The sequence below is a fragment of the Macaca thibetana genome, chromosome 1 (assembly GCF_024542745.1).
Source record: "Macaca thibetana thibetana isolate TM-01 chromosome 1, ASM2454274v1, whole genome shotgun sequence".
Taxonomy (NCBI): domain Eukaryota; kingdom Metazoa; phylum Chordata; class Mammalia; order Primates; family Cercopithecidae; genus Macaca; species Macaca thibetana.
Window position 1 is genome coordinate 55,900,957 of NC_065578.1, and position 19,085 is coordinate 55,920,041.

At 37.4% G+C, this 19,085-nt stretch overlaps 1 protein-coding gene across 2 annotated transcripts in view; it reads left to right on the top strand.

Annotated features, from left to right (window-relative positions):
- Positions 1-19,085, top strand: part of PRKAA2 (protein kinase AMP-activated catalytic subunit alpha 2) — a 68,181-nt gene that overhangs the window by 26,985 nt on the left and 22,111 nt on the right. For both annotated transcript variants that reach the window (XM_050751719.1, XM_050751791.1), the window contains exons 2-4: positions 2,301-2,442; positions 17,590-17,683; positions 18,555-18,699. In XM_050751719.1, the coding sequence (XP_050607676.1) occupies positions 2,301-2,442; positions 17,590-17,683; positions 18,555-18,699 (381 nt within the window). The remainder of the gene's footprint in view (positions 1-2,300; positions 2,443-17,589; positions 17,684-18,554; positions 18,700-19,085) is intronic.

Genomic DNA, 19,085 nt, shown 5'->3' on the forward strand with positions numbered 1-19,085 from the left:
GTTTGGTGAGGAAGAGAAGGAGAATGTTGAATGTGGTTTTTTTGTTTTGGTTTTGGTTTTACAGTTTTTTTTAGAGACAGGGTCTCACTGTGTCACCCACGCTGTATTGCAGTGGCACATCTTGGGTTACTGCGACCTCTGCCTCCCAGGTTCAAGGGATCCTCCTGCCTCACCCTCCTAAGTAGCTGGGACTACAGACATGTGCCACCACACCCAGCTACTTTTTTATTTTTAGTAGAGATGGGGTTTCGCCATGTTGCCCAGGCTGGTCTCGAACTCCTGGGCTCAAGTGAACCACCTGCCTCGGCCTCCCAAAGTGCTAGGATTACAGGCATGAGCTGTCATGCCCGGCCCTTGAATTTAGTTTAGAATGTGTTGAACTTGAGTTGTTTGTGGGATATTAATCTTGAAATATGAATTTAAAGGAGGGACAGAGGTCACTGGCATATGGGTGATAATTAAAACTATGGGAGATGAATGACATAACATAAGGGTCTACCTTGGGCCTAGGTTTGAAACCTGGGGACACTAACCTTCAAAGAACAGGCAGAGGACATAAAGGAAACCATCTGAAAGTTAGTAGGAGAAACAGGAGAGAGAAATACCACCAAAAAGAGTTACGGTGTCTGATGAAACAGAGATTAAAGTAATCTGAGAACTGAAAAGTATCCATGGCTTGCTAATTAACGGGTATTTTGTGACTGTTTGGTATCCGTAGAGTGGAGGTGGAAACCAGATAGCTGTGAATTTAGGAATGGTGATAAAGGAGGAAAAGAAGGCAATAAATGTAATTACTGTAACTACTCTTTTGAGAAATTTTAATGAGACAAGTTGGAAACTAGAGGAAGATACAGGATCAATGGAAAAGTTTTGGAGGGTATATGATTTGGATAGGCTTAAGAGAAATAGCTATTAGAAAAGAGAAAAGGTTGAATATGAAGAGAGTGTAGAAAAGATAGGTTCAAGGCCAAATTTGATGAGATTGGCTTTGAATAGGAGGAGGGATGTGGATAGAAGTAAGCCTTTAAGAGAGGGAATTGGGGTTCACCTGTAATTCCTGCACTTTGGGAGGATCACTTGAGCCCAGGAGTTCAAGACCAGCCTGAGCAACATAGTAAGACCCCATCTCTACAAAGATTTAAAGAAAAACCAGCTGGGGATGCTGGCACATTCTCATAGTCCTAGCTACTAGGGAAGCTGAGGCAGAAGGATCACTTGAGCCCAGGAGGCTGAGGCTGCAGTGAGCTATGTTCACACCACTGCACTCCAGCCTGGATAACAAAACATTACCCTGTCTCAAAATAAATAAATAAAAAGGGAAAGTCACTCCGAATGACTTCATGTTCTCTAAAGAAATAAAAAGGGTGTTTGTCACTGAAAGGAGGGTTAGATACATGTTTTGAGGAGAATGGTGAAAGTTTAGAATAGAATTGAGGAAAGTGGGAGAGGTAGCTGACAAATTTGTTCCCTGACTGAGGGATTTTTCACCTGAACGGTATTTAAAGATATCACTGGTAGTGTGGATGCCATGAATGTGTTATATGAAAAAGCAGAAGGACTATATTTAATATAGAATATATTGATTTAGCATCTCTGTGTACAAAGCACTGTGCACATACACTTCCTGAGAGATTCAGATGAGCACTGGTCATCTTGTCCAAGGAGAGTATGAGCTAATAGCTCAGGTCACGTGGTTTGTCACAAACGCAAATGTTTATAATAGATTAAAAATGGTAAATGGCACATGAGTTTTATAAACATACTATAACAGTTTGAAAGAGATAGAGATCCCATCAAATAGGTGGAAAATAAGAGGACTTTATGAAAAAGGCACAAAAAAGGGCCATGTGTGAATTTTCTGTTGAAATAGTAATTATTCTGAATTTTTGATTTATTACACTATGTATTCTTCTATAATACAATGACTGGCATTAAACAGAAGAAGAGAAACAAAGAGATTAATGAAACAGTGAGTTCTCTCCTGTCCAAACAGTGTTCTAAAGTTGATTATATTTTTAGTAAGAATATAGAATTCAGTAATCATTTTCACAAACATTCCACAAATATGAGCATCTCTATTAGGTGCAAAAGATACAGACATGACTAAGATACAATTTCTGTCCTCAAAGAGTGCATACTCTAATAGAAGAAATAGAAGTAAAAGGAACTGTAGTTTTGTACAACAAGTGATATAAACATGGTATATGTAAGTAGTGAAGTTTAGGGCACAATGGAAGGAAGCATGAATAAATGATTATGTTGACATAACAGCACATTTTTTTCCTTTTTCTTTCCTTTAGTTGGAGAACATCAATTAACAGGCCATAAAGTGGCAGTTAAAATCTTAAATAGACAGAAGATTCGCAGTTTAGATGTTGTTGGAAAAATAAAACGAGAAATTCAAAATCTAAAACTCTTTCGTCATCCTCATATTATCAAACTGTAAGTATTTTTGTATCTGATAATGCCAAAGAGACACCTGTCTTAAAATGTTTTTTAGGAATTTTATAATGATTGTTTATTGTTAACCTTTTACGAAGATGTTTTTTCATGTTCATATTCAGCAAGTGTTAATTCATTTAACCTTTATGAGTCCTTTTTTGCACACTCTTGGTTAGAATGAACAGACATTGTTTCTAAATTGGTACTCTTCTCAAGTGATGAATGAAGCCTTAGAAGTTGGTTCTTATCCAACTTTAAATGTCGTTCAGGGTTTTGACATTTCTAGATTCATTTTTACAATTTTTATCTAGTCAATTTTCACTAACATATCAGGGTATTTTTTTCTTTGGAAAGTTGGAAAGTATATGTCAAAGATTATTTCACATAGTATGTTACTTGTAGAACTGAAAGTAATACTGTAATCATAAAGCTTTTAGGAAGGCAAATGTGTTTTTTTCCCCTTGGAATAAATTACAAACTTAAAAGTCAGGTAAATATAGAGATAAATAAGATAATTAATTCAAAGATAAATAAATAATTATTTTAAAATTGACTAGACCCTAGAAAATATAAATATTAATTGTGCAATACTGTGTTTCTTTCAATCATTTAAAGTTGCAGTTTAATATTTGTTGAGAAAATGTAACGTGCTAGACGCTAACAACTGTCTCATTTATCTTTAAGCTTGGATACAGTTTTATAAGATAAGTATTGCTCTTACTTATTGAGTACCTGGTAGTGGCCCGGAACTGTACCAAGCATTTTTTTTTTTTCTTTTTGGTCAAGGTTCTGCTGAATGTATGGAGCATTTTACATCTTTAATTTAATGTTATCTTCGCGATCAGTGTCTAAAGTAGGCTTACTTTATAGACAAGGAAACTGCATTATCTAAGAAGTAATAGCAGCTTATCCAAGGCCACACACCTAGTAAGTCACAGAGCTGGTAGTTGATGTCAAACCTGATTCCAAATGCCATGCTGTTAATGCTCTAGCACTCCAGTTTTTCTTAAAACTGAGAGTTATATAAATTCCTTTTAAAGAAAAAAGAAATTTATGGATCCCCGATTTTGACTTATTTTTAACATACCATTACTTAAGAAACAAAGCCCTACGTATAAACTTTATATGTATATAGTTTGAATGCAACTATGAAACCAAAAGAAATTCACAATTTAAATACAAAAAAACCCACACTGGAATCAATGGAATTCAAAGCAGTATCAATAGTATAATGTGACAAATAATAGTGTTTCATAACAACCAAATCATTGTTAGAGAGTTTAATAGTGGAAACAGTAGGAGGAGATCAAATACTAAATTTATATTGTGAGTCAAATAAGATTGGTACAGAGAAAGCGTGTTCACACAAATCTACTATTAAAAAAGCAGAATTAGGCCGGGCGCGGTGGCTCAAGCCTGTAATCCCAGCACTTTGGGAGGCCGAGACGGGCGGATCACGAGGTCAGGAGATCGAGACCATCCTGGCTAACACAATGAAACCCCGTCTCCACTAAAAATACAAAAAAATTAGCCGGGCGTGGTGGCGGCGCCTGTAGTCCCAGCTACTCGGGAGGCTGAGGCAGGAGAATGGCGGGAACCCGGGAGGCGGAGCTTGCAGTGAGCCGAGATCGCGCCACTGCACTCCAGAAAAAAAAAAAAAAAAAAAAAAGCAGAATTAGGCTGGGCGCGGTGGCTCACGCCTGTAATCCCAGCACTTTAGGAGGCCGAGACGGGCGGATCACAAGGTCAGGAGATCGAGACCATCCTGGCTAACACAGTGAAACCTCGTCTCTACTAAAAATACAAAAAAATTAGCCGGGTGTGGTGGCGGGCGCCTGTAGTTCCTGCTACTCCGGAGGCTGAGGCAGGAGAATGGCGTGAACCCGGGAGGTGGAGCTTGCCGTGAGCTGAGATCGCGCCACTGCACTCTAACCTGGGCGACTGAGCAAGACTCCGTCTCAAATAAGTAAAAACAGTATTAATATCTCTGAGATGTTATTTGCTAGTTCATTAAAATCAGACATTATATTTAGGCTGACCTTTGTCACTGAGCAATCTTTGAATGTCAGCATTAATGGGAACAACTTGATAACCCTGTGGAGTTATGCTGTTTACTTGATGACAAGAGTAGCATGTAAGTGTGGTAAGCAGAATAATACCCACCCCCCATATCTATTTCCTAATTCCCAGAATTTGTGAATATGTTAGGTTGCATGGCAAAGGGTAACGTTGCTAAGCAGCTGACCTTAAACTAGGGAGATGATCCTGGATCATGTAGGTGGGCTCAATATTAACACAGTGGTTCTTAAAAGTAGAGAAGAGTAGAAGAAAAGAGTCAGAGAAAAAGGTCTGAACTTGGAAACAACATCAGAATGATAAAATGTGAGAAGCACTCAACTGGCCGTTGCTGCCTTTGAAGATGGAGAAAAGGGAGCATGAGTCAATGAATGCAGGCAGTCTCTACAAGCTGGGAAATGCAAAGAAATTCTGCCCCAGAGCCTTCAGAAGGCAACACAGCTGTGCTGACACCTTGATTTTAGCCCACTGAGACATATGTCAAGATTTTAGGATAAAGAACTGTAAGATAATACATTTGTGTTGTTTAAAGCCACTGAGTTTGAAGTATGGCAGCAATGGGAAACTAATACAGCATCATTCTTGAAATCCTTAAATAAATGGCTGGTCCAGTTATTGTTGAGATTTGGAACATTCATTTAGTCTTTACTGCTGTACTTATCGTTAGTGAACTATGGCGATTTGGTATTTTTAATGAACGGACCCATGCGGTGCATCTTACGGGCAGCATGAGTATGCCACTGACTGTTCAGAGCAGGCTTTTATGGGATTGGTGTGGATGACCGGTGATGACTCAGTTCTCACATCACTGCTATGAAACCTTCATTCTTAGAGTAAGCTTCGATGTCATATGATCTTCACTTGAAGTTCACTTAGTCATAAACATAAACAAAAAAAAAAAAATGAGGTCCCTGAAATTGCATGGCAGTACTTGATTATGAGGTTATCATCCAGGACCTATGTATTAGATGGTCCAGAGTATGTATATGGAGGTTTTTAAAGATTATCATAAGAATTAAAATTCCCCCATGATCTTGGCGACTCACCTCTCCTATCCTTTGTTTCTTTAACTTGAAAATGGGACACCTCATTTGAGGATTAAATGTGTTGGCACTGGTATAATCCCTAGTATTTGATGAGCATTGGCCCAGAGCAGGAATTAGCTATTTACAAACTAATTCCAGTCCTCTTTCATTATTCCAAATGGTTTTCACTTAACTGAAACAGTTCATCTCTGACTTCAACTCCATGTTATTAATGACTTTGTTCTAGTTACTGGGTAACATCTAAGCTAAATCTCTTTGCTCTTCCCCACTGAGTGTCCACTTCCTATGAGAAGAGAGAGCTGAAATGGCCAGACTAAAAGTGTCATATGCTAGAAAGAAAGTGGAGAAGGGAAAGATCTTTCCATATTTGCCTTACACCTTGACCTCATCACTTTTACAATGCCAACCCTGAAAGATTTTGAGGAAATTTTACCCATTTGGGTATGAGTCCTACTATCTCTACAGTTCCTAAAAGCACAAATCAGATTTTATAGATAAGCAGTTGCAGTTGTCATGAGGATTCTAAGGCTTCTTTTCCTTTTTTTTTTTTTTTTTTTTTTTAAAAACAGAGTCTAGCTCTGTTGCCCAGCCTGGAGTGCAATGGTGCAATCTTGGCTCACTGCAACCTTCTCCTTCCAGATTCAAATGATTCTCATGCCTCAGCCTTCCAAGTAGCTGAGACTACAGGCATGTGCCACCACACCCTGCTAATTTTGTAGTTTTTGTAGAGACAGGCTCTCCGCCATTTTGCCAGGCTGGTCTCAACCTCCTAAGCTCAAAACCATCAGCCTGCCTCAGCCTCCCAAAGTGCTGAGATTACAGGCTTGAGCCACTGCGCCCAGGCCCAAAGATTTATTTGTGATGTCATATTTATCAGTGTTTTCTTGCCTCCATTTCTTTATTTACTTTCAATCATTTTATTTTTGTTTGGCTGTCTCATTCTGATACAGGATTATTTAATTGTTTGCTATTTTCTGAAGGAATTGTAGAAGATTGTCAGAGTTGATCAGAAAGTAATTGGTAGAGGTGAATTTGCAGTTTAAAACTTTTGGCTTCCAGCCTCAAGATTAATTCATTCAGCTACATTGCCTCTTTAATTGTAGGTCTGATCTTAAAACAAAAAACAAACAAACAAAAAAAAACCCACTCATGTATTTTTGCTACCGTACAAGCTTATTAGTCTTTAACAGTGTTAGTGATTTAAACAGAGAGAGCAACCTTATCCTTTCCGTGGTTTTCTTTTGTGTAGCCTTGGACTGTCAGGAATAGTTTCCTTATTGCAAAAATGGAACTCTGGAATTAGCAAGAAAGTTTGGGCACTGAATGCCAAGAATGAAGGATATTTATTGCATGATTTCTTTATTAACCCAAATTGAAAAAAATTACAAATGAATAACCTAAAACCCACTGGTAGAAAATTAAAAGGAGCAAACAGGATTTAAAGAAAAATCCACTTTCCCATGAAGTAGAATTTGTTGAATTGATTCTTTCCTTGTTTTTCTTTCCTCCATAGTTATTAATGCAACTTGATTTTACTTGGTCAAAAGATGAATGCTTGCTAGTCTGGTAGAGATGATTTGATTTTGTCTAATTCTTTTTTGTTTGTTTGTTTGCTTGTTTGTTTTTTTGAGACAGAGTCTCGCTCTGTCGCCCAGGCTGGCATGCAATGGTGCAATCTTAGCTCACTGTAAGCTCCGCCTCCTGTGTTCAAGTGATTCTCCTGCCTCAGCCTCCTGAGTAGCTGGGACCACAGGCAACCGCCACCATGCCCAGCTAATTTTTGTATTTTTAGTAGAGACAGGGTTTCACCATGTTGCCCACGATGGCCTCGATCTCTTGTCTCCGTGATATGCCCACCTTGGCCTCCTAAAGTGCTGGGATTACGGGCATGAGCCACCGCACCCGGCCTGTCTAATTCTTTTTAGTCTATCTTATTTAACGTATGGCCAGCTTTTTAACATCATTAACTGCCAGCACCACCTTGAAATGTCTCTAGGTTTCCATGACACCTCAGGCTTCTGTTTTCTTTTTTTCATTCTTGTTTATTCTGAAAACTTTCTTTTATGGGCCCCTCTTTATCTTCCTGGCTGTTAAGTATTGATGCAGTCAAGTATACCGAGCTACTGCAATTTTCTTAGTGAACCCTCTTTTGATGATTTCATCTATTACCATGATGCCGTTTGCTATCTCTATGCTGAAGACTTCCAAATCTTGATGATTTCTGGCCCTTTTATTTCTCTGGATTTCTGAGCACATGTATCAAATTGTTTATCAGATGTTCACATTCTAAAGTCACAGAATCACCTGAAGCTAAACGTTTCTCTCTCTTCCAACTTACTCCTCTGTATTTTTGGGGGTGGGAGAGTGGAGGGGAGGTAAATGAAAATACCATTCATGCAGTTTCCTAAGCCCCAAACTTGGGCAAAATCTTTAATTTCTTCTTTTCCCTCATTTCTTACATACAATAAATCATTAAGGTCTGTACTTTTTTTTCCCTAAGTGTCCTCTGAATTTATCCATTTTTCTTTGATCTATCAAGTTACCATCTTGCTTCTTGTACTTCAGCTGTTTCCTCTGCTTGGAATACTTTATCCACATCTCTCTTTCCCTAGGCTGCCAATTCCGACTTGTCTTTTAAGTGCAATTACATTTGACCCTTGAACAGTATGGGTTTGAACCACATTGGTCTACTTATGCTTGGATTTTATGCCGCCTTTGCTGCCCTGAGACAGCAAGACCAACCCCTCCCCTTCCTCTTCCTCCTCAGTCTACTCAATATGAAGATGATGAGGATAAAGGCCTTGATGGTGATCCATTTCCACTTAATGAGTAGTCAGTATATTTTCTCTTCCTTATGATGTTCCTAATAACGTTTTCTTGTCTCTAGCTTACTTTATTGTAAGAATACAGTATATAATACATTTAACATGTGAAATGTGTGTTAATTATTTATGCTATCTCTAAGACTTCTGCTCAACAGTAGGCTATTAGTATTTAAGTTTAGGGGGAGTCAAAGGTTAAACATGAATTTTCGAGTGCACAGGGGTTGACACCCTAACCCCCACACTGTCTGAGGATCAACTGTACCCCTGAAAACCTACTTTACTCACTAAGACTAGGTTAGGCTCTAACTCCTCTTTGCTCCCAAAGCACTCAATGTTCACCTTTTCCAAAGCCCTTAAATTGTGTTATAATTGCACATTTTCTTATTGGTATTTCCCACAAGACTGAAGTACTTAGGAGCAGGAATTATGGCTTTTTTTTTTTTTTAATTCAAATTTTTATCGAGCACCTACTACGGGATGGGTGCTGTTCTAGGCATAGGGGGATATAATCATGAAAAACAACATCTCTTTCTTGTGTTTTTATGTTCTGGACAGTAAGTAAACAAATTAACAAGATCATTTTAGGCAAAGATAAGTGCTATGAGAATGAAATATGATGCCGTCACAGAGTGTGACTAGGAAAGAAGAAGGGCTGATTTAGGTTAGGTGTGAGGAAGCCTCACTAAGAAGATAGGTTTGACCTAAGACCTAAAGGATGATAAAGATCTGGACGTTTGAAAATCTGGGGACAGAGTGTTTTCAAAGGAAGGGGAAGAGCAACATCAAAGAAATGAAACAAACTTCAAGTGTTGTAAGCAAAGGAAGATTATGTAATCTCAGGAGTGGAGTGAGGAGAAGAGAAGTAGTTCAGGAGTTTTAAGAGTAGATGGGGACCAGATAACAAAGGGATTTGAAGGCCTTGCTAAGAGATTTGATTGTGTTCTAAATGGGAACTTTTGGAGAGGTGGAGAAGTAACATGGGATGAGTATAGTATAGAATGGGTATGGTGGCAGAGGTAGAAGCAGACAGACCAGTTGGGAAGCTATTGCTGTAGTCTACCTGGGAGATTATGGTGGCTTTAACCAAAACGATAATCTAGATTTGTGTTGGCTAATACAGTAGCTGCTGGCCCTATGTGGCTGTGTAAATTTAAATTAATTCAAATGAAAAATTTAGTTGTCTGGTCACACTAGCCACATTTCAAGTACTTAATAGCCACATGTGTTTAGTGACCACTGTGTTGGACAGACCAGATAAAAAACATTTCTATCATTGTAGGAAGTTGTGTTCAACAGCCCTGGTCTAGATGGCGAGAAACTGATGGATTTGATATGTATTTTGAAGGGAGAACTAATGAATTACTGATGGGTTAGATAAGGAGGAAAAATAAAGGATTTTTTTTTGTTTTGTTTTGTTTTTGGCTTAAGCAACTGGGATTTTGGGTTTTGGCTTAAGCAACCTAGGTAGTGATAGTGGTGTCATTTTTTGAGATGGGGAGAATGGAAAAGAAACATTAGAGAGAGGTGAACATTAAGGATACTGTTTTGGCCATGTTAAGCTAAGAATCCATTAGACATGTAAATGGAGATATCATATATCATCTTTATCTCTCCAGCAACTAGCACAGTAGTAGGTATTCAATAATTACTTGTAGCTCCGTAAAGAGGTGACGTTTGAACAAGGTTCTGATGGCTCTAGGAGTCCAAGCAAGAACAAAAGAATGAAAGTGTAAGGAATATGGTGTATTGGGAACAAACAGTCTGGTGCACAGAGTATATATAGGGAAGTGGAAAAATAAGGCCAGAAAGGCAGGTTGTTGGTTGATCCATTCATTCAACAAATGACACCATTTAGGCACTAGGGAAATAGCAGCAGACAAAAAGGCAACAACAACAAAATCCTTGCTATTATGGAGATTGTATTAGTGTGTGGTGGAAGGGTGGTGGGGAAAGACAATAAATGTGACATTTTATGTCATACGTTAGACAGTGAAGAGGTGAGGGGATATGCCACGTAGATATCTGGAGGGGGAATGTTACATATAGAAGGAAGAGCAAACACAAAGGAAAGTAGAAATTCCTGCAGGCCAGAGATCAAGGAAGCAGAACGATCTAGGAGGATTAGAATAACACACGAGGTCAGAGACATAAAGCCAAGTTGTGCAGGGCATTGTAGGTCATTGTAAGGACTTTGGCTTTTACTCTTGTGTAAGATGGGAATCCATTGGAAGGCTTTGATTAGAGGTGTGATGTGATCTGACTTACGTTTAGACTATAGGTGAGCAAGAGTTGAAGCAGGGAAACCAATTAGGAATCAATTGCAGTAATCTGTGTAAAAGATGATGTTGGCTTGGAATAGAGCATAGTGTAGAAGTGTTGAGAATTAACCTTGTTTTGTATGTACTTTCAAGGTAGAGTCAACAGCATTTGCTAACAGATAAAATGTGAGTTCTGAGAGGAAAGAAGTTAAGGATGACTCCAAGGCATCTGGCCTCAGCAAAAAAACAAGGATGGAATTGCCAGTAACTGAAGTGGAGAAGATTGTAGGAGGAACAGGTTTGAGGTGGGATGTTAGGGGGGTGGTTTCAACAATTTAATTTTGGTTTTATGAAGTTGAAATGCTTATTAGGCATCCAAATAGAGATGTAAGTAGGCTGTTGAATAAGTGAATCTGGAGTTCAGGGGAGAGGTGTAAGCTAGAGAGATAAATTTGGAAGCCATCAGCAGACAGACTGTATTTAAGATATTTAAAGCTCTAAGACTGGATGAAATCGCCACGGTTGTGAGTATGGATAAACAAGAAGTCCAAAGACTGAGCTCTAGAACACTATGACACTAACATGTCTGTTAAAATGTCTGAAAAATGAGGAGGAACCAGTAAAAGAGAATGAAAATGGTCAGTGAGGTGGGAGGAAAATTAGAGGAATCGGGTATCTTGAAGCCACAAGAAGAAAGTGTTTCAGGAAAGATCACCGACTGTCCCTTTTACTGGTGAATATTGAGGTAAGATTAGAACTGAGAATTGACTGTTAGATTTGGCAACATGGAGGTTGCTGTTGTCTTTGAAAAGAACCAATTTATTGGAATGATGAGGACAAAAACCTCATGTAAAGGGTTTAAGAGGGCCTATGAGATAAAAAAGGGGAGATAGTAACTATAGGCAGGAGAGGAGAGACATAGGAGTGGTAACCAGAAGAGAATGTGGAGTCTAAACAAGGTTAGCTTTTTAAAATAGGAGATATTATAGAATGTTGGTATGCCAAAAGGAGTGATTCAGTCAAGAGGAAGGAATGGATACAGAAGAAAGAGGGGCTAATTATAGAAGCCACGTCCCTTGGTAGGTGTGGGAGACAATCCAGTGCATAATCGGAGGAGTTAGTCTTTGAAAGTATATGACCACGGAGTGGTTGGCTATGTGTGGTGGAAGAAAAGATAGTTAGAAATGAGGCATTCAAAGAACTTAAAGGCCATATGTTAAGATATTTAAAGCCTTAAGACTGGATGCAATTACTAAAGATATGAGTACAGATAAACAAGAAGTTCAAGGACTGAACTCTAGAGCACCATGATGTTAACATGTCTGTTTATATCACAGATTATCTATAAGATATGACTTATACCTAAAACAGTGACTGTGGTAGCAATGGGGAAAAAGACATTAATTCAGAATGAGAAGGAGTTAGTAAGAAGATTGATTGATGACTATAATGTGAAAAGGTATTAGGAGGCATTATCTGATGGCCTGCACTTCAAAGACAATGAGATTTTTGAGGGAGGAAGTTTTGGGTAAGAATTTCTTTTAGATCAGAGTTCATTCATTACTAGACTATGCAAATTTGCCAGCATTTAAAATTTCATTAAATTAATGTGAATTAATGCATCTAGGCTCTAATCAACAGTGCCTTCCACTGTATCAGAAAAAGAGACACATTATATGCCTTTGGCTAGAGGTACACTACACTACCTAGTCTTTCAAATGAAAACAAAAATTGCAAAAATGAGACTGAAATCTGATCACATCTCTAGATTTAAGAGTGGGTTAGAAATTGTGCATTATTGCTGCTATGCGGAAAAACAACATTGATACTGTGGAATCCTCTTTAGCATAGACTAACTGGTTTCTTCAACAAAAGAATGTAAGAAAAACAAACAACAGAGTTGGAGGAGTAACCTATGAATTAGAAGAGACGTAAGGGACAAATCAACCAATTACAATATATTGATTGCGTTTGTATAATTAAATCTTCTGATTGGATATTTGATGACATTCATGATTTTTGATATTTATACATGATAACAATATTGCATATTATGCATACACACATATATTCTTTAAGTTATCCTTTAGAGATATGTACAGATTTGTTTACAGAGGAAGTGAAAGCCAAATTCAATGTGAAATGATGATTGAAAACATACACTTTTACAAAGTTAATAACCAAGACATTAATTACCTTAGACTCTAGAATGTTATAGAAAATTTGACTTATTCCATATGTCCATATATAAATAAGAAAAGCACTATCAACTCAATAAACAGGGGCAAAAGACACAACATTTTCTACGAAGAAATGTATATAGTGTTTTGCAAGTGTTGGAGAATATATAAATCCACCAGTTTTCTGAAGATTTTAGCACTGCCAAACTTTCTTTGGAAAACAGTTGGCGTTATCTTTTCAATTGGAACGTGCACAATAACTGTGACTCAGCAGTTATACTCATCAGTACATATCAAGGAGAAAATCTTGCCATATAGAAGAATGTTCATATTAGTCCATTTTTACATTACTATAAAGGAATACTGAAGGATGGGTAATTTGTAAAGAAAAGAGGCTTAATTGGCCCACAGTTCTGCAGGCTGTACAGGAAACATGGTGCTGGCTTTTACTTCTAGTAAGGGTCTCAGGATGCTTACAATCATGACAGAAGGCAACTGGGAGCCAGGTTGTCACATGGTGAGAGGGGGAGCAAGAGAGGAAGGAGGAAGAGCTAGGCTCCTTTAAACAAGCAGCTCTCTCAGGAGCTGAGCAAGAATTCACTTATTACTGAGGCAATGGTGCTAAACCATTCATGAGGGATGGATCTATCCCCATGATACAATCACCTCCCACCAGTCCCCATGCCCACCATTGGGAATCACATTTCACCATGAGATTTGGAGGGGATGAATATACAAACCATATTAATGTTCACAGCAGCAAATAATAGCAACATTGTAGAGACAACCTAAATACTCTTTAGTGGTAGAGTAGATGAATAAACACAATAGGATATTATAACAATGGTCAAATCAAATAACTATAGCAAACACAACAATAGGAATGAATCTCAATAAAATAACTACTGGAATATTACATAGAGCGTGATACCTGGTTTTTAAAGCAAAGAACAGTTTAACGTATATATGAATTTGAATTATTCAAATATACAAATATATGTATGTAGAGAGAGGGGATACACACATGCATATGTACGTATATAAACTGAATAAAAGAGGTGGGAAGGAAAGGATTAACAGGGGTTTCATGATGACAGCTACATTGGGTGAGAAGCAATGGGATGGGGAAGGCGGATCCCTGTATGAATTAGATGGAAGCTGTTGTCAAGGTCTTGGCCTTTTGTCTGAGTGATGGGTTTGTAGGTATTACATTATTAAAAATAGTAATTAAATAAAAGATCATTCATGGACTACTGAAGACAAGTGTCATGAACCAAGCATGATTGATACATTTCTATGTAACTGAGTTCTAACTAAAGAAAAAACTTATGTGTATGTAGCTACGTAAATAATATTCTAAAATCTCGATAGATTTGATCACCAAAAAGGTGTACTCCTATATGTTGATTTTTGGCTAACTTTGGAAAGATTTCTCTTTTTTTTTTATTTTTGTATACTATTTTATGTGGCTATTGCCTAAAAATGAATATAACTTGGTCAACTGGAAAATGCTTAGGATTTTTCTGGATAATTAATTTTTTTTTTTTTTTTTTTTTTTTTTTTTTTTTTTTTTTTTTTTTTACCAATTAGAAATGCTGTTTCCGAAAAATTTTTAAAGTACATTAGTTTACTTCTCTGCTGTACTAAGAAAATGATACTGACATGTATGAATGATTCATGATTGAATTTTTTATAATGCTTCAATGTACTTGTATTTTAGAGAGCACAAGAGATTTGACTTACTCAGGCCAGGCTTAGAGCGTAATCCTGGAATTTGCCTTTTCCACTAAATCCTTAATGTAAAACTGTCTTTTTAGGACTCCTTCCTTATGAAATTTGTTTCCCTTTGTCCCTACTCCATCTGGTTAGGGGTGGGGGACAATGGGAAATTTGATTGGTTGAAGTTTTGCTGTAATTTTGCTATGACTTTTCAGTTTTAGATTACTCTGGTTTTGGCTCCAAGCACTCACATTATTTAAAAGTGCTAATTTATACATTTACATAAATACCTACTTTGTTATAGGCACTCTACTAAATACATATTCATTAATCAAATTATTGTAATAATAAAAACATATAATTACAAACTGAGGTGCGTGTTCTGAAGCTCAGGGGAACGCATCTGTGAGTGCAAAAAGGTGGACTTAGGAAGTCCTGGACTTAGGAAGTGACTTTTAAGCTGAGATCTAAAGGATGATTAGGGCTTAGGTCGTAGTATAGGATTCAGGTCAGTGAAAACAGCTTATACAAAGGAGCTGTAGCAGGAGGAGGTACAGCATGACTAACACTGAAAAATGTAGTGTGACTCAGTGTTGTGACTCAAAGGTGAGACCAAACAACAGAGATGGCAAGGGCCTGATTTATTCAGGACCTAAGAGCAATGGGAAACCTCTGAAGATTCTAAATTGAGAGGCTACTGGAGATCATATTTGTGTTTGAAGAGAATATTTAATGTCTGTCTTTCTGGCTGAACTGTAAGCTCCACGAGTAGAGACACCAACTTTTGGTCTCACCGAGTACAAGTAGGTACTCAATAAATGTTGTGTCACCATTTAGTAGCTTAATGTCTGGCAGACAGTAAGTGCTTAGTAATGTTATGGTTTTCATTGCTCTAGACTGGCTTTTAGTGTAAGACAGTGGCTGCTAAGGATTTAGAGGTTTCATGAAATAATTCATTCCAAGAATATTTGTTGAATACCTGTGATATACTCAGAAATTGCAGCTAAATTTATTTATTAGAATGTCATCACTTCTTTTCTTTTGTGCCCCATCTAGGATGTACAGAGCACAAAAGTGATTGAGAATTGTTACTAAATCAGACCAGCCTACAGTGAGGTGCTACAGCAGATGCACCTGCCCTACGCTATTCACTTTGGTGCTTATAAAGATAGCTTTTATGAAACTATTTCTTCTAGAGTTCTTGGTTTAATTACCTTTCCAAAGTTCATTTGAAATAGTCTCAATTCTTCTTCAGTCATATTCATTTATTTTATATAAATTAGGATACCTTGCCATGTTTCTTCCCAAAGACTAATGATTGCCATTAAAAATATTTCTTCTGGCCAAGTGCGGTGGCTCATGCCTGTAATCCCAGCAATTTTGGGAGGCCAAGGCGGACAGATCGCTTGAAGTCAGGAATTCGAGACCAGCCTGGCCAACATGGTGAAACCCTGTCTCTACTAAAAATACAAAAATTAGCCGGGCATAGTGGTGCATGCCTGTATTCCCAGCTACTCGGGAGGTTGAGGCAAGAGAATTGCTTGAACCCAGGAGGTGGAGGTTTCAGTGAGCTAAGAACATGGCCACTGCACTCCAGCCTGGGTGGCAGAGTGAGACTCTGTCTCAAACAAAAGAAAAAAAAAACAAAACTAATTTTAAAGTCTCCAAAACTTGGTTTGGTAAAATTGTGTATAGGGGTGTAAGTTGTAGTTTTTGGGCAAAAAAATTTTTTATCAAATAAAGCTAATTTTTTTTTCTTAGTTTTTAATGTGCCCAGCTTTGGATGCCTAGAAACACAGACACACAGACACAGACACACACACACACACACACACACACACACACACACACACACACACACACAGAGTTAATTTTTCATGATGGGAATTGTTTAACATTTACAAAAGTAAAGCGGTGAGACGACCTCATGTATGTCTTATTCAGCTTCAACAATAGTCAATTCATTGTTTTATCTGTTTCTCCCCATTTCCCCTATGCCAGATTATTTTGAAGCAAATCTCAACATTATCTTTTTAATCTGTAAACTCTTCAGTATTTACTCTAGAAAATACTTTTTAAATTCTAAATAACATAAACATAGTATCATTATCACATCTTTATTAAAATAATTAACAACATTATCCACCACTAATCAGCATGTAGACTTTCCTGATTGTTTCATAAATGCTTTTTTAAGTTGGTTTATTTGAATCAGAATCAAAATAAGTCTATTCAGCATAATTGGTCAATATGTCTCCTGAGTTACTTTTAACATATAGTTTATCCTTTGCCTTTTTTTCTTGCATTTTGTTTGTTGAAGAAATGGTCATTTTTCACTTTCTGGATTTTGCTGAATGTATCTCTGTAGTATCATATTATGTGTCCAGGAAAAATATATATATGTTTTACAGAAATGAGGTCTTGCTATGTTGCCCAGGCTGGTAAAATACTGACTTTAGAAGATATGTTCCACTTAACTGCCAACATAATGCCTATGCTTTTCAAAATTGGTTCCATAAAATCATGTTGAAGATCAGTTATTTTCTTTTCTTAGCACTTTCATGTATATTCTGTTTTAGTTTGTTTTACTGTCAATTCCCCAAAACATTGCCCTGAGCTCAGGTGATTCTCCCACCTTGGCCTTCTAAGGTGCTGGGATTATAGGCATGAGCCACAATGTCTGGCCCAAGTATATTTTCTATTTATCTTTAAATATGTGATACCTCATCTCCTTTGACTGTAAACAAATTTTTGTTTATATGGAAAAAAATCAATGCTTAACTTAGTTGTTGAAGAGGGAAAGATTTCAAAAATTATGTAAACATGAAAGGGAGAATGTGAAGGAATGGCCATCAGCCTCAAGAAATAGAATAATTTTGTAATGGTCCATGTTTATTGCTCTGTGATTATTTTGATAACATATAATTTGTTGCCTAAAGTATTATAAAACATTGAAATGGAAAATTGTAGCAAGAGTAGATATACCAGGTTGATTTTGGTTAAAGTAACATATTTCGTTAACTTTTTTTTATTAACAAAAAAGATACCAGGTGATCAGCACTCCAACAGATTTTTTTATGGTAATGGAATATGTGTCTGGAGGTGAATTATTTGACTACATCTGTAAGCATGGACGGGTGAGTAACATACTATCTGGTACACTAAACCTCTAAACTAATAAAAAAGAAAGTATTGGGAAATAGCACAATGCAAAGATATCTTCAGGGTTGAAGTCGCTTTTATAATAATGCTCAACTAAACATATAGAGTATTAGACAAATTTTCTTTCTTAAAAAGCATACCTTTTGAAATACTGATTTTGGAAAACATGTTCCACTTAATTGCCAACACGATGCCTATGCTTTTCAAAATCTGTTCCGTAAAATCATGTTGAACATCAGTTATTTCCTTGTCTTAGCACTTTCACGTATGTCCTGCTTTAGTTTGTTTTACTGTCAATTCCCCAAAACATTGTGCACATTTAATAATATTAATTGAAATTTAAATATTAGTGCTTAGCAACGAAGAAAAACTTGTCTATTGACATGTTGAGCTTTGACAAGCTTTTGGTTTGTCTGATTTGTTGAGAATTCCAACATAATTCAAGCTTGCTTAATTATATGTAGCCTGATTATGAAACTAAAAATCTTGTTAAATAGATGTATCAGATATTATTATTTTTTTTTTTTGAGACAGACTCTTGCTCTGTTGCCCAGGCTGGAGTGCAGTGGCGTTATCTCAGCTCACTGCAACCTCTGCCTCCCGGTACAAGCAATTCTCCTGTCTTACTCTCCCAAGTAGCTGGGACTACAGGCACATGCCACCATGCCCGGCTAATTTTTGTATTTTTAGTAGAGATGGGGTTTTACCATATTGGTCGGACTGGTCTCGAACTCCTGACCTCAGGTGATCCACCTGCCTCAGTCTCCCAAAGTGCTGGGATTACAGGCATGAGCCACCATGCCCAGCCCCAGATATTCTTAATGCAGTTTCTTTTATGCTTGATAGGTTGAAGAGATGGAAGCCAGGCGGCTCTTTCAACAGATTCTGTCTGCTGTGGATTACTGTCATAGGCATATGGTTGTTCATCGAGACCTGAAACCAGAGAATGTCCTGTTGGACGCACACATGAATGCCAAGATAGCTGATTTTGGTATGTAACTCCAGGGTTGTTCAGAAATGTACTAGCTACCTTTTAAAGCATAACAATTCATTGAAATAAGAACTTTCCATGTCAACCTTGTACATTCTGTACCATGGAAAGGGATTAGCTGAAATCTCCTCAGTAGCTTTTTCTATTTACTTAAATACACTTTAAAAATGCAGATACCTCCAGAGAAGTTAGATGGCTGTCATCAAGATAAATCCATTCAATCTACATTTTCTCCTAAGGAAATGATGCATAACTGTTTGTTTGTTTGTTTGTTTGTTTGTTTGTTTGTTTGTTTTGAAGAGAGGGGAGAAGTCCCAAACTTCTTTGAAAATCTCATGAAAGTATGGGCACTTTCCCTGATGAATGCATATAAACCGAGGTACCTG